The sequence below is a fragment of the Corapipo altera genome, unplaced genomic scaffold, assembly GCF_003945725.1.
Source record: "Corapipo altera isolate COAL_440 unplaced genomic scaffold, ASM394572v1 2b, whole genome shotgun sequence".
Taxonomy (NCBI): Eukaryota; Metazoa; Chordata; class Aves; order Passeriformes; family Pipridae; genus Corapipo; species Corapipo altera.
This window is the reverse complement of record NW_020884874.1, coordinates 20,071,633-20,095,623: the sequence shown is the minus strand read 5'-3', so window position 1 is coordinate 20,095,623 and position 23,991 is coordinate 20,071,633. Positions and strand designations below refer to the sequence as shown.

The following is a 23,991-nucleotide window of genomic DNA, read 5'->3' as shown; positions in this document are numbered from 1 at the left end:
TACTGTCGAAGTTGTCAGAAGAGACCAGTGATTTTAGGTATTTTGGCTCTTGAATGCACATGCACTGAACTACTTTTTAATAATATTGCAGAAAGTAAGAAGCGCCCCTCATGTGCCAGGGATCAGTGTAGGACCTCAAGCCAGGATCTCAGAAACTGGGGCACTCAGTGCTGGCAGTACCTCTAGGAACTCCTGCTTATTATTTCTCATATCTCATATTTGAAGCTATTCAGCAGTGACCTTTAGAGATGACAAATTTTAAAAGGAAATTCTCCCCTCTCTAGGAGTGCACAAGGCAATAATGTGAAAAGGGAGCATCTGTTCTACAGTGAAGTTACATAGTTATTACTAGTTTTCAGTGTCTTCTTTTGGTTCATACTCTCTCTAGATAATACAGCAACTGCCTGAGAGGGATTCTCAAATTTTTCAACTTAGATCAATGTAACTTTGCCCTGAAGAAGGAATAGAAAAAATTCTGCCGATACCACGTCAACCAGTGTCGTCTGCAGAACATACATGCTCCATGTTGAAGCAGACCAGTTTTGTGACCATATCAACTTCTGAAAGCCATGTGAAGCAAGGATGACATAACAGTGCAGCAAAGGTCTTATCACAGGTTATATGGCTGCTGAACACATTGCACATTCAGGATATAACTTCACATATGAACTGCAGAGTAACTTTCCACCCTAATAAGCACTGCCTAATACTTTCCACACTCTGCTGTTTTGGGTGGATTCTTTGAGAATCAGTAGCTGGGCTTTCATCCCTAAAAAACATTGATACACCATAAAAGATTTTTATGCTCAGGTAGCTCTTCCATCACAACATGCCTCTTGTAGGATCGTGCATTACAGGCACAACTGGAAGACAAAACACAGCTGCAAACTTGTAATTTCCTGTGCTAGTTACAGTCCTCTGCAGTCCAGGGCCTTGCCTGCATTTGGAGTGGCATTTCACACCCAATTCAGAAGACACTCTAACCACAGACCTGGCTCCTCCCTGTCCTTCCAGGCTTGCCTGTGATGGTAGTGTTTGCCATCTTTGGCCCCTTTGTTCTCTTACAGCTATGGAACTGCTGTCATGGGCTTTGAATCTGTGTTTATAACGCATCCTATGCTTGCCCCAGCCTATAACTGGAGGAGCACAGGAAAAAGGCAATTTAGATGCTCTCCAAGCCTGTTGGTGCAAAACTCAGATTGCATCACTACCATGCATACCATTAGAAGCCTGATTCTTCCTCACATTTTATTCCAGCAAGCTTTAAAAAAGGATCCCCAACTGCTTGATGAGCATCAAGAAAATACAGAGAAAAAGTGGCTTCTCCATTGGCATAAACCCCACTGTATGTATAAAACGATTGCCATAAGAATGTATTAGGGGATATCACTTCATCATGAAAATTAATTGGAGGATTGGAAACTAAAGCCTATTCCAGATTCTTTGAACTGACATTTGAGTTTGAATCAGTCTTCAAACTCTTTGTTATTTAAATTTTCCATCTGTAAAATTGAGATAATTATCCAATTAATCCTTAGGCTCAGTACTCCAAGATATCATTTATTATCAATTGTCTCTCACTCATGGAAGGCATATATTGCTACATGAGTGGTCACTGCTTATATTTCTTCCCAAGTAAAGAAAAACAGAGAATAATACAATAGTACAACTAGTTTTCTATACTAGTGCCTAGGACAGAGTGAGGACATATTCAAGAAGGTTTGTATTGTCTACACAATAAGTGCACTTTGTATCTGAAGCAGAATCTAGTAATATCTTCTCCCTGGTAATATGTGGTATGTGACTGAACAGTCAGAGAACAACTGTCACTGGAGGTACATGTGTTTGTTGCTGAGATATCTCACTTGCCCATTCATGGAAAAATGCTCCTTGCTCAGGCCACAAGCATTTCAAAGCAAGCTGGGAGCATGCAAAGGTCACTGATTACTTCTGAGGCTTTACAACCAAGGGCAGAGAACTAGTGCAGGCAAAGTGAGGACTGACTACAACCTTTGTCCAGATCTCAAACCAAACCTAAAGTAAATTCAGTTAAGCATTCACTTTCCTGCCCTCATTGCTTTTAGATTAAAGTGGGATAATATCGAAGTGAATGACTCTGCTCTGGATGGAGCCAGCAAGGACCAGAAAGTATAGTCTTATGACACTTTCAGTCTGATTCCTGGAAAACAAGTGAAGTCTTGAAAGATATCCACAACTCTGAGGGACCCTAAGAACACATGGAACCTCTCTCCACTGTGATCAACATACCTTGGTCATCCTGAGTGTTGTGACAGCTCTGCATACAGCTACTTTTTTACTCCACTGTTTACTTAAAAGTTAAATTCCACACTCAAAATTATTTCAGACACATTTTATAATTTTTATTATAGGATATGATACCTTAGTTTGTGATAGTTAAATTGTAGTCTTTAGTTTGGCCTCCTTAAATCTACATAAAAAGATAAAAATGGCAATAAATCCTATTTTTCATAGTCTAGACATGAGTTCCATTTATGTAACACTTCGTCTTATTTTGGAAAACACAGCTAATGCTAATTAAAGGTTGGTTTTTTTTTTTAACTTGATTTAGGATATAAATACACGTTATTGTGAGTCAACTGTGAGGGCTTAAACTTATAGCTCTGTTTGCTACTTCATAGGAACTGTGTGTGTTTCTTTCCTTGTGTCAAATGCAAGATTGTCTAACCCTCAATGAGAGGGCCATGATGGCTTCATAAAAAATGAGTTTGAGAGGCAGTTTGATCATGGCCTATAAATATCTCCCTAGTAGAGCAGCTACTTGTAACGAAAAGCTCCCATTCATTTCAATGGATATCTAGCTTTAAAGACTGACTGTAGAAATTTTAGAGTCACCAACTTTATGAATATTTTTACTTTAGGTGAGCATTTCACAAATAATACACAGAGTTAATGTATGCTTGGCCCTGTCACATTCTGATATAGTCCTCATTGGAAGAGATTGTCCACAGGAATGAAGCTGTAAATCTGAATAGATTAACTGTCATAAAGAATTCAGTGACTTATTAGTATAATTGAGAACCTCAAGTGAAATCAGGATATTCATTTTCATCCCTGTAGCAAAAAATATACTGGATCTCATGTCTGTGTCTTGTTGAATAAAGTAGATCCTCTATAGGACTCCACAAAACAGCAGTGAAGGCAGGTAATTTAACAAATTAATATATTTTTGTATCAGTGAGCAACATCTTTTCTTTGTAATACAAAGTGGTTGTGGTATTTAGTCTAGGTAATGCATTGTGCTTCCACTGTTGGTATTGATGTCCTTTCAAGTGAACAGACCATGCAGCCATTTATGAGCTCTTGCTGTTAAGATGTTCAGCAATGTAATAATTAACAATGTTGATGTGTAAATTAAGCTTCAGAGTTGAAATTGCTTTTGCATTGAATGAGGCAAATCACATTTCTCTGGCTCTTGGTTCAGCAGAGCAGGTGAGGACTGGCTGAAAGCTAAACATAGCAGTAGTCCCTCTACAAGCACATGCATTAGAGTCTTAGACCAGAAGTGCTACCTGCCTTGCTAACATTGTTATTTGAAGAATAACATATCTTCTTTAAACTGTCTCCTTTCCCCTTTTTTGGTGCACTCCACCTGTGGTATCTTGCTGTGTGCAGTGGAGGAATGTGAATCTCACATCACAGCAAAGGAGGAAGCAGTTTCCCCAGGTCTCAGCTCATTCAGGGTTCCCACAACCATAGAATCACAGGATGGTTTGGGTTGGAAGGGATCTTAAAAAATTATCTAGTTACACCCTCCCTGCCATGGGCAGGAACACCTCTCACTTGACCAGGTTGCTCAATGCCCCATCCAGTTTGAACACTTCCAGGTATGGGGCATCCACCACTTTTCTAGTAATCTGTTCCAGTGCCTCAACACTCCCACGGTAAAAAGTTCTTGCTAATATCCAACCTAAACCTCCCTACTTTCTGTTTAAAGCCATTCCCCCTTGTCCTCTCACTAGTAAAAAGTCCTTCTCCAGCCTTCCTGTAGGCCCCCTTTAGAAACTGAAAGGCTGCTATAAGGTCTCCCCAAAGCTTTCTCTTCTCCAGACTGAACAACCCCAACTCTATCTAGCCACAGAGACACTTGTATGAATGTCTGGATGCCCTCAACCATCCCCATACTGGGTGCCATGACAAAGATGAGATTTTTCAGTGCATCTCATGAAATATTTGAATCCCAACGGCCTTTTCTATTTGTTGGTCTAAACCAAGGCAGTTAGTCTACCTACCTTATCTCATTTCCAGTCTTTGTTTTAAGGGTAGCCTCCAGCCTCAGGACATCCAAGAAGTGTTACAGCTGAAGAAAACTGTGTGTCTAGGTCAAAAGGAGTAGAGAAGGAAGTGATGCAGCTGCTATTTTATTAAGTATTTATAAAGACTGCTGTCCTTTTACTTTGTAAAACAAAAAAAGCAGGATCATGCATGTGGCATGCTTACACAAAATATATAAAGCACTGAATTTTAGCCAAAAATCAGTATCTCAAGTGTTGCTTGCACTGACATATGTATTTCTGACTTCTACTTGCATTTATCTTCTTTCAATGACACTGGGTTTGGAGAAAACTCAAAACATAGTGATATGGTTTGAAGCTGGCTCCCTGCCAAGTCTCCAAACCTTACCACCAGAAGCCCCCCCCCCCCCCCAAACCTCAGGGAGAAGAGGGAGAAAAACAACCAACTAAGAAATAACCCGAAACGAGAGAGACAGCTAAAGTGATATATATAAATATATTTACACTTATATATACAATTTAAAATATATACAATTTTCACAAGGGAAGGGGAAGGGGAAAGGGGAAGGGAACAAAACCAAAATAAAATATATATATATCCCAAATCAGTAGCCCGAGATCTAGTAACTAAAGAGTTAGCAAAGAAAATATATCACCACTCTCCTTGGGACAACTGAGAGTTGCTCCGGGACGATCGCCGGCAACCTCCGTCTCCCAAGGTTGACAAGGCCTTACCAGGCCTCGCTCCCCAACACGGCAGACTCAACAGCAGGGAACCTGCACCTCCAAGCCGCCGGAAAGAAAGAGAGCGAAGGCCTCTCCTCCTTTCTTCTTATAATCTGGCTTACGTAAAAATCGAGGGAATACTGAGTAAATCTGGACCCTTCCTTGGTTACAAACTGGTCACCAAGGAAGGCCTAGCCCAAACCACCACACATAGTCTAGTGCTGTTAAGCTCTGCTTCAGAGATAGACCTTTGGTTTACCTCTTGCAAATTGGAGGCTGTAGGTTTCCACAGCTGATTCCTAGGGCAAGGCTTAGTGGGAGCAGTCCAGTATGCAGCTGGTCTTTCGGGATCACATTCCTGGAGTACAAGAAATATGGGAAAGGAGAAGTTGTGCTTTGTGGTATAAAAGAATGTGCTATTTTATAGAGACTAACTATTGTATGGATATTGTTTTAAAATAATGTTTGACCTGCTGAGGTCTTAGCTGCTGTAAGTGTACTCAACTAGCACAAAGACTTGGCCACTAGCATTAAATTATTTTTCTCCTCTGCCCTCATTTAACTTTAAGTTTGAGTACACTGTCAGTCTTGTAATTGATGTTTCCAGTCACCGTCATTATTCTCTTTCTATATTTATACTGATGATGCTATTACAACAGAAATACCTTTAGTTTTTAAAAGCCTCAATGACCTCAGGTTTTGACAGTTCTGGTTGTGGTAGGACATGTATAGTTTTTGATAGGACCAAATTTGTAGGGGAGCAAGCAGTGAAACAGACAACAGACTTAATCCAGCATTTTACAAGCACCACGATAAGCATATTCACAGTCACAAATGAAAAGAAAAACGTCTTCACTGAAACTATTATTGAATTGAACTACTGAATTGGTAGTATGTGAAAATAATCCAGGAAAACATACAAAAAAAATATCCTTAAGGATGCCCCACTTTTTGAGAACCTCAAATGAAACAGAAGCATAGACATAAAAATGGAGGGTGTGATTGAAGTGCCACTGTACACACAGATAATTGTGAAGAAATTAAAGGAGAAAAAAAGGTGAATTAACAAAATTATTGAAATGGATATATTTTTTAGCAATATCATATACAATTCAAGTGGGCACACAGTGCTAAAAGAGCTCTGCAAGCTATTTCAAACTGGGCTTTCTACCCATTTGTGTGACTTCTGTAACTGGTGTTCTCTGTGTTTCACAAGATTTAATGCATTTACCTTCCCACCCCTGCTGTGGAATACTGAAGTGTATTCCATAGCCTGCAGACTGGCACTCTGGAGTGCTGCAAGGTTGTTGTCAGCTCAGTGATGTGTCTCTAGCTGGCATTAACATGGGATGAAACACAAAAGGGTGATGCTGCTGCAATGTCAGTGTCTGTCATCAGGTACAAATGGGCCCCTTCACTCTCACTCAGCACTTCTCTTGGTTGATGGATACACTGTTGATTCAGGCCCCTTGATAAAAGCTTCCATTGCCTTTACTTGCACATGCAGGACACTGTGTGCGCATAAGGTGAGGGAAAGACCTGTGTGTGGCCCTGCAGGGGTTCACTGCTTTTAGTGCTCTATTCCCTTCTGCTTGGTCCCTCTCTAGTACTTCTTTAGCATAAATTTGCTGCCTTGGGACTCATTACATGTCACCCCTCTGTACAACTTCCCAAACTTTTACCTTTGCAGAACTCTGATAGCAATGCCTCTTGTTTCATGGCAGGGTAGCCAAGAGTTTCCATTTTTACTGGGCTCCATTAAGGAACAGAGTTCAGGGTTTGCAGCATTCAGCCTTTTATAGCTCATGGACATTGTGGACAACACTTCTGTCTTTGACATGATGTCTCTGCCATATATACTGTTTCGCACATACATAAAGATGTGCTTTTCTGTAGGGACAGATTCATGTCTAGTGTGTGCTCTTTCTTAAATACTTTTCCCTGTGTTTTCTGAGCTTGCATTCTTTAATCGCAGAGCTTTACAGTAGCCAGAACAGTGGCTACTCTGAATGCCTATTTCTTCCGTGTTATTAGTCATATATTTAATCTCATGAATAAAAATAATCAGAAATATGCAATCAGAAAAGTGAGCCACCTTTTTAATGTTTTGCAACCTTGTGCATCCTCCAAACAGTTTCACACCTGTTTGGAGTATGTGTAATGGGGAGTGACGCTGCTATTTGAGTTGGGAATCTTTCGAATGAAAGTATTTCTTAAACTAGTAGCACAAAGAACAGCACAGTTGAAAATTGAGTGATCCACCAGAATTCCAGACTCACAGTGATGAACTCTCTAGTCCTTCAGGACTGCAGACTTTGAGAACAGTGCATTTGTATGAAGAAGCACTTCAGCTTTGATGTTCACAAGAAAATGTCTTTGGATACCAGAACTTTTTGCCAAAAGCCAAAATTGCAGTGGGAATTCTTTCCCTTGTTCTCCTGCAGCACCTCCTTTGCTGTTTGACTGCTGCTTCCCATCCTAATGCTGGATGCAGTGTTTCAGTAGGATGGAGAGTCTGGGAAATACTCTGGATAAACAGGGTTAGGAAGGTTGCAATGCCACTGACTGACTTCACCCTTACACTCAGGTTATCACTCAGAAGCAGCATCACTGAGGTCAGCAGCTGGTACCTTTATGAAAGTGGTGCCAGAGGACAGTCACACTCCTAGTTCTGAAAAAATCATGCACAGCTCTGATCCAAATCTCATGTGTGAACAAGGGAGGTCCAGAGGGCAAGCAGTTAGATGCACTGTAATAGCAGGGATGAGGATGAAGTGTTAATTGAGGAGTCTGTAGCTCCTGCATTGGTGATACCTCAGGTGAACAGACTGTACCTGTGCATCCCCTACACCAAATCCCATCACTCTTAAGGTTGTCCCTGCAGCGAATGAAAGAGTGGGCAAAGTAGCTCTCCGTAAACAGCATCATGTCAGAAGACAGACCTGCTGGTACCTTGCCCATCCATTTCCTTTCCCTTCCCCTATGTCGTCAGGGCCAAGGCAGGAGAATGGGGCTGACCATCTGGTCCATGGGTGTAAAATCAACACACACTTTTTGAATGGAAAAATGCAATTCAAAGTACCCACAGAGCCTTTTCTTTTTTTTTTTCTGGAAGAACACAATACCTAGCACCACATAGGTTTGTCCCTGATTATAGAAACATCTGGAAGGGGGGCTTGCATGGTTGCCTGAAATATGTTCTTTGAATAGAAAATAATTTTGGTCATAAGTGTTGTAAAGCAAACCCCACCTTAATAGGAAGCTCTCGTGATCTCATGTGTTCCCTATGTGTCTTTCAGACGAAGGAGCCCCACAGCAAAGGAGATTCGCTGTCCAAGCCAGAACCCAGGACCCTCTGGGGCGGTGAGGAGGCAGGTACGGGTAGTGTGTGGCAGGGCGGGCAGCGGGGCTGAGTGGGCAGCACGCTCTCCTTCTGAGGTGCCTTTATTCTGGGCTGAAGTGCTTTGTGTCCAAGCCAAGCTTAATTGAAGGATGTTTTTCATGTCAAAATGAGATGTAGGCTCTCACTCACTGAGTGTTTGCTAGGCAAAAACAACAGCAGCAACAACAACAACTTGCGTGCAGGATGGCCAGAGTGCACAATGAGCTGCACAAAGGCTCCAGAGGAATTATGCCATGACATAATGAGGAGAAACAACAGAATTCTAGCAGATCTGTTTAATAAGCCATCAGATGTGCTTCAGCAATGACCTGCTGTGTGAGCAGAGCTCTCTTTAACTACTAGCAAGAGCCCTGCAAATGAATCTGAGGGCAAAAGTGGCCACTCAGTGACCCCTGATCTGTATTAAGGAGAACCAAGGGCATGAGTGCTATGCACAAGGGAAGCCTCAGTAGTTTTGGCGTAGATAGAATAAATTGAATATGTTCAGTTCACATACATTCTTCTTACTTTGCCTCCTTTCTGTCTTGTGGTTTTGCTTTTTGGGGGGAGCTGGGGGGTTTTTGTGTGCTTTGTTTATTTCTCTTTGCCTAATCATAAGCTTGGATCTTATGTACAAATGTGAAGTGTACCAGATTAACTTGGACTGTTGGTGCTGTGGTTGGATTACATGTCAGAACTGCATTTAAGTAAAAAAAAAAAAAATCTCTAAAAATGCTGTGGTAACACAGTGCAAACGTCACAGTAAACATAAACTGCTCCTAATATGATAGTAGGTGTCAGATCTTGAGGCAGATTTCACTCGGATGTTTGGGGGACTTTTTTTCTGCTCTCTTTGCCATTTTTGCAACTGTCCCCCTGGGAAAATCCCAGAAGTCTCTGTCCCTACTAGGAAGAAATATTTTCTTTCACTTCCTCACTTTGATTTTGAGTGCTTAATGCTCTTGGTTAATTTCCCTGACCTATAACCAGTCTTGGCTTCTACACGTAGAGATTAAATCCTGATCTAGATGATGAACTTTTATTAAACAAGTTTAGAAATACATTTAATTAACTAAACACTCTCACTCAATTGTGACATCTCACTGTTGTGTGAGAATGTTGTAAATTACACTGATTTCTAAACAGTGGTAGCTATAGCTATAATGTATTTTTTTCAGAAATATAGGAGTCCACACATGGTAGCTGGTTTAACTAATTTGAGCTGAAATGCCCTAGGCCAATGGTTTATTTTACCCCTCTACCAGCTGCATGTGCAGTGGGAGGGCTCTCAATGTCCTTTCACTCACTCCTGCCCTCTCTTCTCCATCAAAAGTTATTGTTGTCTTAGTTAGGACCACAGCTGGCTACACGTGAAACGACATCTAGGGAATGACTCAATTAAAAATACAGTATTTAGAGACCACTTCTTGGCAGTGGTGATGAGATGGAGATGCTAGAAGTTCTTTTTCTTATCCAGGTTAATTAGGTATCCAGGCTAATTTCAGATAAGCAGAAAAAGTGCTCATGGTTTACTAATCTGAGACCTAGTCCCAGAATAGCTGAAATTAAAAGGCTTGTCGTCTGCCATGACACAACTGCCAATTGTAAAGATTACAATTTCATGCCTGCAGCATTTTTCAGTTTAGTGAAACATCGGCATTTTCTCTACTTTTCCCTCATCTTTTCCAATAAAGCCCTTTTTCCTGACACAAAAGCTAACTGAATTAAAAATGTGATGAAAGCACTCTAAAGGCACAGCTTGAAATTCAGCTTTGCAATTTACAGAAGATAATTATTTCATACTTTATTTTTCTTTTAATGTATTCATTTATACACCACAACATGGTAGCAGATCAAAGGTCTAATAGAGCTTAATTGCAATTAATATAAATGTCTCTCTACATGTTATACTGAATTTGCACTAAAAAAGAAATGTAACAGTCTGGATTGAAGACATGTGAAGTCCTTCTAGATTTACCTGCAGGACAACGTCTAGCTGATCCTTCAATCACTGGTATCAGGGAGGAAGCAGAGCTCCCTAGCAACTCAGATGCTGCAATTTGGAAGATCTGTGGTGACTGGCCACTCTAAATTTTTGGTGAAAAATTGGGATCCCAGTAGTTGTAGCTCTGAAGAATTTTTCTCAAATGAAAAACAAACCCATAATCTCACCTGACTTCAGACCTCTGCAAAGTAGGAAGTGTGTTGTCACAGGTTGCGACCTAGAACTCCTGTCTGAGGAGGAAAAGAATTAGTCCCCATCTGTATCCTTTTCGCTCCCTTGACTATGAAGGAAGGCTAGATGAGCTGGGTTTTCTTACAGATCTTCAGTGGTGGGGAACCCTTGATACCCCTCTACTTCTTTCTGTCCTTGTTCCAAGCCTTATATTATTGTCCTTAGAACCCATTTCCTTGGACAGCCCATGCAGATATAACATAGAACTAAGCATTTGTATTTTATAGCGCCCTTTTTTTTTTTTTTGATTTGCATCTTTTTCTATTGAGTTATAAATCTGGCACCTAACATACCACAGAATATGTTGAAGAAGGCCAGCTCCAAATTGGCCAGAACCAGGACCCTGGAGGACTTTCTTCCAGAGTGTAGCATTAGGTGAGATTTCTAGAGGATCTGCTACATTGCTGCAGCTGCAGAGGATGAAAGTCAGGGAGGATAAGGGGATGAAAAAGAGGCCACTGGAGAAAATAGCAGAGTGATGAGGAGGCACCATATCCATTGCTCTTCCCAGGTACCAGAAGGATATTTGGATCTGATCTTTCCTCTTGCCCTAACATTTCCTTCACTACTATGAATTTTCCATCCAGTATCCAAACTGCATCTCTGTTCTGTTTGAGGTCCCGTTTCCCCAGCAGGGATCCACATTTTAGCTGGCAAGACCTAACGGCAAGCCCTTTTACCTGGAGTATTGCCAGTGACAAGAACTCCAGGCCTTATAGGAGAGTGTCATATTTTTGAAAAGCAGTACAGGGGGCATCATCTATTACCCTTTTGTGCTGTGAAGCGGCTAAGAAATAAATCACAGAAAAGCATGAGTTGCTGAAAGATTAATAGGGAAAAGGTCTAGGAAAATGTGGTATAGAAGAGAAGCTGAGTATCATGAGTCTCCCGGTTATTAATTTGTATTGCCTGGCTCCTTCCCAAAGAGAACTATTGTTATGTATGTTATAGACATTGAAATAAACTAATTAAAAATACCATATTGAATGAAGCCCACACAGAAAAAGTTGCTATGATTTTCTGTATTTTTTGCTGTTGCTTGTAAAAGTGACCTTGAAAGAGGGCATGTGCGTATGTTGCTCCCTTACAAAGAAAAAAGACAATTTTTCTTCTTTTGTAATGGTAGCCCCAGGTCTCTCTGTATCTGTGTGACTGCACTTCGTAAAGGGTGAGGTTTGTCCAGGAAAGGGGGAACCTTAACCAAGGTAGGGTATGATATAGCAGCACGTTGGAATTCATCAGTCTTTGCCATCACACAGCACAAATGGATCCCGTAACAGAACAGCCTGACTGATGAGACATTTAATTCTGTTCACACCAATGCAAATACTCTGAGACAAATGTGTTTCAGAAGAGAGAAGGGCTAACTAAGGCTTGCTATGCACTACTTCCTAATTACCTTTCAAGGCCCTAGGCGAAGAGGAGGCTGTCCCCAGACTGATTGCCTCAGGAATGGGATGAAAGCTTCTTCAAGGAAACCTATTGCTTCTCCAGCTCCTACACAGGACATGGAAGGTTTCTGGTCACGTGGAGAAGAAACTATGTTTTAAAGTTTTTCATGTAAAATATAGCAATGACTGATGTCCATGGCTGTAAACCTGAAAAACCTTCTCACTGCTCAGGAATCACTGGACTAAAGAGTGTGATCTCAGTCACCAGTATGAAGAAGGATTAATTTTAAATTTTTTCAACAGTCATAATGCTTTTTGATACCCTCTGTAATCTCAAGGAGATACTTATATCTACTTTGTCACTGTACATCTCAAGAGACAATTTGTGAATCAGTTCAGCGGTGAGGGTTATTAATCCAAAACCTTTTATTATAATCAGACTTTAATATGTTGGAGCAAAATTGCTTAGTTTACCTGAGATATGCTATCATTTTCATTTAGCCTATCACATCATTCAAACAGCATTATCTGGAGATAGTTACTGAAGAAGACAAGCTCTTGTCAGCCTAAAACACAGCAGCACAAACTCATTTACTGAAAATTAAAACAGATGGAAAATTGGTTTTGCTTTTAATATAACCACACAAAAATGAAGATTGCAAGTACGTTAAAAGTAACTGTAGGAAATGCAAGATTGTTGCTTACAACCTTTGTCCTAAACAAGGTATTTCAACCATCTTAGTAAAAATAAGTGTATTTATTCATATCAAGGATTTGGTAAAAGAAATACCTCTCCACAAAAAGTATTGGCTGCCTGTAGGTAGCCCTAGGAAAAAAAATTGAACAAATATTTCATTAGAATAACTCAGAGAAAAGTCATAAATATTAAAACAACAAATAAAGCACTTTCATTCTATAAGCACATATACATCACCACATGGATGTGAATCATCCCAGTAAAACTAAGAACACTATTTGTCTACATAAAAATAAAAACCAGTTTCTGCATTGGTTTGTAGAACTGAGAGTATACATTCTAATACAGGATGACTTACCATGCCCTGGGTTCCTTTAAGCTCAGGAGCAGCCTGGTTGGGAGATAGACATACTTCTCCATCCACACAAATTTTTTTCTTCTAGATCTGTTGTCACATGATATATGTATCAGAATTCCAACACAGTTTTAACCAGAGAAAGTACATGTTCTGCTCTCCTGGCCATATGTTTGCCAGGCTGTCAGCACTGTGCTCTACCTGCACATCTTCTGGCATTCTTTTCCTAATGATCGAGCCGAACATTCATTTTGCTGCCATTGCCCCCTCTTGCACCTTCTGTCACCACTGAGAAGAGCTTGGCTCTGGTGTAATTTTAGCTCTTCATCATGAAGTCATAGGCTGCTGTTCAACTGTCTTTAACCTCCTCTTCATCAGATTATACAAGCCTAGTTCTTCAGCTTCTCCTCAGTAGTCCTTGTTGATCAACTCCTGATCAACGTGGTAGCCTTCCACTGTGGCTCTCTCCAATTTAACATCCTTCTTGAAGTGGGTGGCCAAAACTGTCTGGTTTTCCATATCCGATTTGACTTCACTCTATGAAATAAAAACATGAGGAAGTGGTCTCTTTTACTTGAAATAATTTTGAAGATGACTTTGAACTTGTGATGTTCCACTGAAAGTGACTGCAGCTGATGATGTTGCTTTCAGAGTGCTGGCTTCAACTTGGAGCAGTGAGGAAGCAAGAAAGGCCCAAGAGGGAAAAGAGAGTGAAATGAAGGAGCAGATTAAGGGAAAAAGATCACTCCAAGGAGTAATGGCAAGGTTGGAAAGAAGACAGAGGAAAAAAACAAGGCTGAAAAAGTTAACATGACAAAGACCAAGGGAACAGTGCAGGAAATTACATCCTGACACTTTTGTTGCATTGTGATCCAGGACAAATGTAGACTAATATGATCTATCTAGCAAATGGGGATTGGTCAAGTTTGAAATAATTTAAGCTAAGAAGTTTCATTCTCCAGAGAGGGGAAAGCCAATGGCAAAAAGAGTCCTCCAAATAATTGCTTCGCTCTACATCTCACTGAGCATGTTGCTCAGGAGCTTTATCCTGACTGCCCTTGAAATATATTTTTCATTTATTTCAGTCCCTTTATAACTCTGCAGGAGAATTACATTTCTGTCCAAAATATCCTGTGAGGGATTTCATCTCCGCTTTCTCTGCTGCTCACTTGCACCAGCATACCCAAGCTTGCCCCTCTGCCTCCCAGCTGATTGAGGAATGACCAAATAAGGAGAATCAAATCTGGAATTCAAGTTGGTCTTCCAGGAAATGCTATTTGAAGCCTTTCAAAACAGTGAAGAAATTGTCCATACAAGGATTTCCTCTAAAAATGATTTCATTGTGTTGAGGGCAGTATACTACCCTCCCCACAACTCTGCAAAGATCTGACTAACAGCAACTTGCTCAAGAGAAAATGAATAAGCAGAACTTCACTTTACACAAGAAAAACTGCCATATTTTTGGATTCAGGTTCTGGAAAAAAAATAATCACGTGACAAAACCAAAGGAGAGAACAGCCCTGACATCACAAGTGTTGGCAGTGTACTCCAGACCAGACAATGTTTACGGAAAGACGAGGGCTAAACTTCTCTCCTGTCAAATCTGTGCATGGTAAAGAAGTGCCTTGGCAGGCAGGATCAGAAAGGGCTTTCACTGAGTTTGCACCTTGCTGCCTTGTATATTTCTCTGGAGTTTTTGTAGCACAGATGGGACTGCATTCCAGAGGTTTTGGAGGTAAAAGAGAACCAATTCCTCTCAGAAAATACAGCCTGGAAAATAGCTTTCTCTTTTTATAGAAGTCAGAGCATTGTTTGTGACACTTGCAGCCCAAAATGGCTTCACAGCATTCAGCTGTTTCTGCAGGATGTTGTGTTGTGTGCAACCTGCCTTCAGCTGTTGTTTGGTGTTGCTATGTGCTCAGGCTGACAGCTGGTGTGTTTCACTCCAAATTAGTGGCTGCCTTTTGCTCCGGAGTGAAGCAATACGTACACAAAGGGCCAGATTCCAGTTCTCTATGGAAATGTCCCCAAAACAAGTGAAAATACTACCCAAACAGATGATTTGTACCCATTTCCTGATCAGTCACACGATACTTCCTCTTTCTATATGGAGTTCCCCAGACACTCCCACACCAGTTCCCATTTTCTTCCTTTTCTAGCAACCTAAACATTTCACGTTGTGAAAAGAATTCAGCATCTCAGCAGTTCCACATTTCTTGTAAGCCAGACCCACAGAAATATCAGGATGCTGAGCCATGCTTGTGGATGATGGCATACAGCCTGGAAGCCTGTTTTAGTTCCCTTGGAGCCAATTCAGAATGAAATGTGATTTTGAAATCTATTTTAAGATCTTCTGTGAAAATGATGGAGAATGACGAAAGAGGACTTTTTACAAGTCAGTAGCTGTAATATACTGATGAAATAGTTTTTAATCAGTTTAGCTTACTTAAATTCCTTTAAGAGCATTTGAATTGCCCCTTTGGTCCAAGCAAACGTTCACTTGGTTCAGGATCTCATCTCCAGTAATGGTCCATGTGAGATACCATGCAGAGGTGTTTCTCAATCTGTGACAGGACTGGAATTGCATTAAACATCAGACGGTGATCTGAAAAACAGCTGCAATTTTTTTTCTAAGTAAACAGTCAAGCAAAGGAAACACAGAAATAAAAGCAATAATATTCTCAAAACATTATTGAGAAAGGCGAGTGAACACTCAAAGTTTAGCTTCGTTATAGGGTATTTTTGTAAATTTAAACCTTATAGCTGTGCTGCACAAGGTCCACTGATAGTTTTCCAAAAACCTAAGTAATCCCTGAATTAACAGAATTTGAGAGACATAGTTAAAGGCACAAGGTACTGACAAATGCTCAGAGAAGTTTGTGTCCTATCCTGAGAGCCACAAATAGGCTTATACAACAAATTGGGACCTGATGTATCAGGCTCATAATATTCTTCAATATTGAAAAACACCACATCTGAAAATAAAAATGTGTATAAAGAAAAACCTCTCATTAAATTAATGAAATAATGTTGGTTCTCACAATTTCTAACCTCATAATAGCCTTCCCCCCCACTTCAAGATCAAAATGAATTTTCCTATTAGAGCTGTCTTTAACAAATGTGTTCACCAGTTCATTAGTCACTACTGTACCTATAAGCATGTTCCAGTGAGTACAAATGCATTAAAAGAAGTAATTTTATTTTATTTTACTCCATGACTCAACTCACACAGCCAAAGTGACTTGGAAGTTTAATAGTTGTGGCTGCAGTATCTAAAGACAAATATACTTGACACAATCAAGGTGAATGTTCTGGGGCTTGAGTGATTACAGATCTTTCATCAGCGTGACCTGAAACTGGATGAAATAGTTGTAAGTTCTGTTCAACACAGAAAAGTTAAATGAGATAGAATAAATATGTATTAAATGAAAAACACAATCACAGCGATAAAAATATATCTATACATAATACTAAATATGAGAAAAATGTGGTCTGTAAAAAATACTTCAAAATGCTATCTCCAGACAAAGCTGAGCATATTTTACTATTATATACTATACATTTTGAAGCAAATATAGTGAAGTCAAAATAGGATTAGGTAGATACAGAGTTATTATGCAGCTGAATCTGGCATATGGACCTCATTGCCTATGTCATACTTTCATATCTCAAACACTGGCACAAACAGATTTTCTTCCTTTTTGAGAAATTCCCTTCTTTTCTCTGCTCATTATCTTTCTGTAAAAAGCACTAAGATCTCAAAAGACTGGAACAAGTCAAAACCAGTGTGCTACTTGCAAACTTCTTGAAACATGGGAGAACACAGCATTTGATTTTGATTCAGAATACAATAGCTGTGATTTGACCTGTGATTTGATAGTTGTTTTGAGTCAGTTAGCCTGGGTAAGTCACCAAACGAGCAAAACTGCTGTCAAGTTTTGCTTTGTAGGAGGTGGACTATATGTCCAATGAGTTGAGCATGGGATTGAAAGTCACAAGCTTTACAAATGTTTATTCTATTTCAGGCTCATCATATGACAATGACCCAAGTCATCCAACTTCCCCACCTCTTCATTCTATAAAATGTCACTGTTAATGTTTGCCTGTGTGAGGCTTTAAAGAGCTCTGGATAAAAAACAAACATAAGTGAAAATCATTACTAAGTGAAAATCATGAATAATAACACTAGTAACAGAGTTCCCTGTAACTGCAGAGAAGTCCATGGTGCTACGCTTTGCAAGTGACTAAAGCTGCCACTGGCAGCTAAATTATGCTTAGTCTTTCTGCTTTCAAACTATACATTTTCCCTCAGTGGTTCATCTGTCTACACAAGCAGTACAACGCTGAAGGCCAAAAGTCTTGTTTTCAATCCCCTATCTCATGGGAAAGTACTTTGCTTAATCTCTTTATGCTTCAGTTTCTTCACCTGTCACTTTATCTATATTTCTAAAGAGCACCACTGTCAACAAAATACAAGCTACTTAGTAATGTTTCCTATATGGCAGCAGGTTGAGGCACATTTGCAATGCATCAGAGTTTCAGGAGTTAACTTTTAAGATGTCCTATTAAAAATACATAGAGGCGGTTGATTTTCTTTCTCGTGTCCTTGCTTTAAAAAAAAAAAAAAATTACAGCATTATTAAGTCTGTCTTGTATGAAGGATATGATATTCAGCTAGGCAGAGAGGTGTTGTGTTGATCTCACTGAAGGTATAGAAATTAGCCTCACACTGAGAATTATGTACCAGTCACACTGCATTCACCAGTAATCCATTATGCTAGACTTGCTTTTTACCATTTCTGCATGCAAGTATTCTCTGAAAAAAATACTCTATTACAAGGTTCTGATGGGAGCATCACAGTAGTATAAGCAACCACTTGGAGCATGGCACACCTCCAAATCTGTATTCTTCTTTTCTTCAGAAGTTTAAAATAAGAATGCAGCCAATGGGTGTAAGATCAATGGCACTATGCTTACAGTTTGCCTTTCAAACTGACTAAGCAGGCTGGGATACACATCTGCCTCCAGCTTCAGCTGTGCCAGCTGAAGAGGCTGTGCCCAGGTGCTCATCACCTGGCTGACTAATGCAAGTCAGTGGGAGCTCTAGTGGTTGGTAACACCCACCGTGTGGGTGCTGATGAGTAGATGCAGACGCATTGGGGCGAGGAAGCTCTTGCTGAAGGCTGGAAAGGTCACATACCCACAGCCTGTGGTCTACTGCATGACTATGCACGGGTGGGTGTCTATGCTTGTCAAACCTCCCGATTCTAATCCTTGAATTGGATGAAAATGTGGAGATATTTAAACTTGAGTTAAGAGGAAGAGACAAGAAACCTCAGAGGTAAAGTTGTTGGACCTGATATACAAAGCAGCAAATGCAAGTCTCTGTTACACAGACAGCCAGGTTAGATGTTCCAGCCGCTTCTTTTGGCCCTGAAGTCTAGTAAACCTATGGACAAAATACTTGAGCTTGTCTGCCTGAAGATAAGCTTTTCTTTGTGGAATCACATAAAACATTAACAAAAAAGTAAAGGCAGCTTCTGGCAAAGTAAATAAAATGCATATCAAAGGTTTCCAATTCACTCTAGGGCTTAAGGTGTTAAAAAAATTTGGACTAATTGGAATACTACAAAGAGATTCACAGTGCTGTGAATGATTGAGCAGGTTCAAAAATGGTATGTGGAAGTGAAAAACAGAAATTAGTGCTGAAGATGTTTGTGTTTTTTTCTTTCTGAGTCTGCCTGTTAAACAGCTATGGGACTCCTTTGTGGTGATCATGTGCTGTGGGAAAAGCACTTTCCTGGCATTTCCAACATGCTGGATGGTGGCAGGTGATGTTACAAGTTGCCAGTTCAATGTGGATATGGTTATACTTCCTTCCTTTCTCCCCAAATTTGGATTCAGATCCTTTCTTGAATAACAGCCTTTTAGGTGTCAGTGTTCAAAGTCCCTCATTTTTCACTGTAATGGATAGCTCCTGATGGGAAGGGAACGAGGGCTATAGTAATATCAGATATCTACCTCCAAGGTACTGCAAATGCCTGCACCGCCTGCTCTAGCTCTTGACAAGCCAAATTTTCTGTTTACAACACATGCAATTATACAAATAAGGTTGGCCGATATGGAATATATATTGCTGTACACAACCTTAATCCAGATACTAGAATGGCAGAAAGTCAATTTTGCATTTAATTTTTGGTTCTGCCACAGACTTCCCTCAGATGAGACATACTGTCTATGCTGTGGTTTAATTCCCACTTTTGTAAAATAGAACTAGTAGTTTCATATCTGTCTGAGATTATATCAGGCACAGTGCAAGGCAAGATAATGTCAATTAATTTCAAGAAAACTGGTATGGCTTGTGTATCCAGTATAATACACAACCACACAGGGCTGCTAGCTGGAAGACAAGATGTATATAATCCATCCTTGAGGAGAACCGCGGTGCATTATACCAATGTTACAAGTATTATTCCAGGTCCATAAGCAGACTGGACTAAGTTAGGTTAGAAATCTCTGACCATATGTATGGTATTTAAACTTGCCAGGACTTTTTTCTCTTTATGTAAATATATGTAAATATATATACATGTATAAAAATAATGTTAATATATAAACACATAAATGCATATATTATGTAAATATGTGTAAATATATGTAAATTTGGAACTAAATGACCAGCTCTCAAGCTATGTTGACAATACGATCCTCTAAAGCAATTCTATATGTTTTACACATGAAGCTCCAGAAATAAGAAAAAAAATCACCTGTAATTCAGAAAAGCTTCTACCTATCTCTAGGTTTCAGGACCAAATTCCTTCAACTAAACATTAGACACTGCCTAATGATTCAGGCCACAGATGGACTGAGTTGCCTTCAGGGCACTTATCTGTTTCTTCTGACCAAGGAGGGTACCTTTGGTAGCTATATGTCTAAATTAAGTACCAAAATGTAATGAGGGTAAATATATTATGAATGGAGCAGTTACCTAGGGCAAAATTAACACTTCTTCCCTCGCCATCTAGCTTAGACTAATTAAGCTACCCTCAGAAATACTGTAATAAACCCTACATTTATCTGGGTCCTGCAAATATTATAAAATTATAAATCACTAGACACAAATCACTATAGATAAAGCCCTGTCTAGCATGTATGTTTTACATCCTTCTGCCCAGGAAGCCTTTTAACACTTCTTGAAAGAAAATCTCCTACAAATAATAAGGGATATTGAAGCAGTCAACATAATGGCAAGAGATATGGTGGTATCACCAAGAGAAAAAGCATTAACACCTGGCAGTGTGATTCTCCCTTTAGCAGCCCTCTGTTTTCATATCTCCAAGAATCCAAGTTTTTGTTTTGAGTTAGCAGCCAGCTGAACGTTTCTCTAACAAAAATTCCTCTCTGACAAATTTGCTCACTGTTTACATCATTTGATGCCTTATCTCCAAGGTTGCTGGAGGACTTACAGGCTTAAAGAGATCTTTCTTTTAAGATAATGAACTACAATGACGATGATGATGATGATGATGATGATGATGGGGGTTTTGTATATGCATAAAAGACATTGAGATATCATGGTAGCAAACACCTAGTGGAACACTAGATGAAGAGATAAGGGAAAAAGAGATAAAAGAGATGACCCCATAGCTAGGTTAGTTCAGCTAGCATTTGTGTTTCAGCAGATATATTCATTCAAGAGGTGCAGGGAAACTTGTTCAGATTATGTCCTTGATAGAAGATGCCTAAATGCATTTCTGGTATTATCCTTCAAAATCTAAAATTTTGAAAGAAAAAATCTGAGCACAAGAGTTAGCAGACAGTACATGCTTACACTATTCATTCCGGAGTACATATGAGCTTCTCACATAAGGCTGCCTTGTGACCAACGGAAGCCAGCAGATCGAACTTACAGTATCACTAAAAATCTTCATTTTTCTCATGTATCCTTTTTTTATCATTTTTCTATCAGATGTTTCCTTTTTTTCCATACTAGCACTATTCAGTTCTGATAAGACCAATCTCTGTGCAGTCACAGTAAATTATTTTAAGTTCATAACAATAATAATGAATTCAAGTATCTGTCATCCAACATAATTTTATGCGAACTATAAGCTGGATAGGTTACACAATATTTCAAGGACTTTTATGAACCTTGGGGTGGCATACTTAGGGGAAGGTATACAAATATGCTTTTTCTTCAGTCATCTCACTCTAGCTGCTATGGGCCAAAATACCTGCAACATTTGTTCATAAAGTCACAATGACAACAGCTCCGTTAGAGTCAAATCCAGTGTTGGAAAAAAAATGGAGGTCAGGGCATTGCTTATCAGCTATTCTAACTAGAGGTCAGTTCATATAAAGGATGCTGTAATTTTCCACTGCTTTCTACAAGGATGGGAATTACTTTTTTCTCAGCACAGCCCTGCATCACTCTGTGATCCTGCAAGCGTAATCCCTTGGCACTAAAGCCTCTTAATGACAATGCAGTAAACCTGCTCTGTAAGCATCAGAAAAGGGAAATAAAAGATGTTTCAAATTTGTATTTGGCAAAATATGACACTGAAATCAATCAGATGTTCCCAGATCAATAGGGGCTTCAGTCAATAAACCTCCTGTCAACACAATGTCTCGCAGACCTGTTGACAGCATTCGAAAAGCTCCTGATTCAAAATCTCTGTTGGGATTGTTATTAAAGCTGCTATTCAGTTCCTTATCTGTTTGTTGCTACTCGTAGACATCATTCGTGGAGGCAGCCTGAAGGTCTTGACTGAAAATTTTGGCTGTTGCACATGAAACTTAATTACAAGGTCAGAGACTTGTTTGTTGGGGATTTACAGGAGGAAAATAAAGGCTTTTGAGATTTTGCTTCAGAGGAGTGCCATCATCTTCTGTATTTGGGGGCTATGGCATTCCTACAGTCCAAAGCTGGAATTCCATCTTCCTTTAATTAAGCCAAAGCCAAATGCTGATGAAAATATTTGCAGAATTTGGAGAAGTTTCCTTCTGGAGTCAGCCAAGTAATTTTAGGAACTTGCTGCATCTTGATTCAGCACGATAAGTAAGCAGGAATTCATTCATTCAGCATTGAATTCATCGCCAAACTGAAGTTCAGAAGGTACCAGAGAATTAATTTTCTGAAGGATTAAGGCAGTGAATTCCATATTAAACAATGAGGACCAGGACAGAGTCAGAAAAGAACTCAGAGATTCCAGTTACCATGTGGGCTGCTAAAGTCTCTGACCTTCTTGAAGGGCAAGAGGGAGAAGTTTCTGTGTGTCCCATAAATTAAACACTGCCAGGCAGGACTAACATCTGTCTGCCCACCATGGATGAAGAAGCACTCCAAACAGCAAAACTTTTCTAGGGAGATGAATTTACATAGTCAAGCTACTGCTGAATGTGCTTTGAACTGCACTGAGCAATACCCTGCTTTACATTAGGCATGTCCAAAATGTCTGTGTCAGCAGGCCCCCGGGGTAACCCATACCAGTAAGCCAGTATGTTGTGCCTGCTCTGCCCCATGCCTATGCCTAGGTCGCCCACTGTTCCAGCAGACTCTGTGTCTTTCTGCATCTCTCACAGCCTGGCAGCAGGGTCCTGTTTTGGATGCCGACGTGGTGAAGAGCTTGATGAGCATCTGTTTACTCAGTGCTACTTTTACATGGAATACAGTTACTTGGCAGAGTCAAATGCTTTATAGTAGGTCACGAATCAATTCAGTTCTCTTCCTTCTTGACGGTAATCAGCAGTTCCTTGGGTTTTCTGAGTCGGTTAAACACTGTGACTAATAAAGCACTATCATGCCACTTTGAAGTGCAATATAAGACTGTCAGAATGCTAGTATGGGCCCAAGGTCCATGCAGGTCAGACTGGGTTACTGGGTTAGCTGGTCAGTGCACCACCTAACACCGCACCACTATGGGAGAGGGAAAGAACAAGTAACTATTCAGTGATATGATCCAACCTAGCCATGGTTCACAGGAGTTTGTGGTCCAGGAACATTCCAGGTCAGACATGCTGCCTTTGTAGTCAAATCCTGGGTGTTTTTTTCCTATTGATTTGTCCATCCATTCTTGAACCCATCCATATTTTGGAGTGCACACATCCTGGGGCAAAGAGTTCTCTAAATTTTTAATATTCCATCTGTGGAGTCTCATGTTCCTTTTTTCATTTTCAGTGTCCACCTTTTACTTTTTATTTACTTTCCTTTGAGAAACTATAAATTTAGAAGTTCAGGACAGTTTGTCATTTTTTTAGTCTGCGGTAGAAAAGTAATGGAAGTGTGAAACATCACTATAATTCTTTGATTCTTCTCCTGTATTTACTTTTTAGTGGTAGAGTCCTAATCCACTGAGTTCACAAATTCTTAACGCAATTTATTGGGAAATTCACAATGCCTGATGCTTTTCTATAAGACTTGGCTTTGGAGTAAGAGAATCGTTGAATCATAGAATCATAGAATCAACCGGGTTGGAAAAGACCTCCGAGATCATCAAATCCAACCCTTGATCCAACACCGCCGTGGTTACTAGATCATTGCACTAAGTGCCACATCCAGTCTCAGCTACCTTTTCCTTGCTTGCGTTCTCTCGCTCGTTTCTGCTGTTAAGGGGTTCGCCGCTATCGCTATAGGGAAAAGTTTTAAAACGCAACCTTAGGACACTCAGGCTCTTAAGCCCAACCCCGGGCTTTTGAGACCCCCCATGACCCTAAAACGCTGCGTGAATTGTAACTAACAAAATAATAATAATCCGTCCTTTGGGAGGCATTCCTCCCTTCCACATTAAGAACGTCACTGTTGCGAGGCACCTCCGGCGCGGGGAGGGGGCGAGGGTTCTGAGCCGGCAGGTGTGTGCAGGGCGGAGGGACACGGGGTCCCCGCGGCGGGGGAGCTGCCGGGGGCGCTGCCGGGGGCGGCGGCGCCGGGCCG

At 40.2% G+C, this 23,991-nt stretch overlaps 1 protein-coding gene across 1 annotated transcript in view; it reads left to right on the top strand.

Annotated features, from left to right (window-relative positions):
* SGK1 (serum/glucocorticoid regulated kinase 1) overlaps positions 1 to 23,991 on the top strand; it is a 67,903-nt gene that overhangs the window by 34,883 nt on the left and 9,029 nt on the right. Inside the window, exon 3 of the mRNA XM_027633667.1 lies at positions 8,300 to 8,375. Coding sequence (XP_027489468.1) covers positions 8,300 to 8,375 — 76 coding nt within the window. The remainder of the gene's footprint in view (positions 1 to 8,299; positions 8,376 to 23,991) is intronic.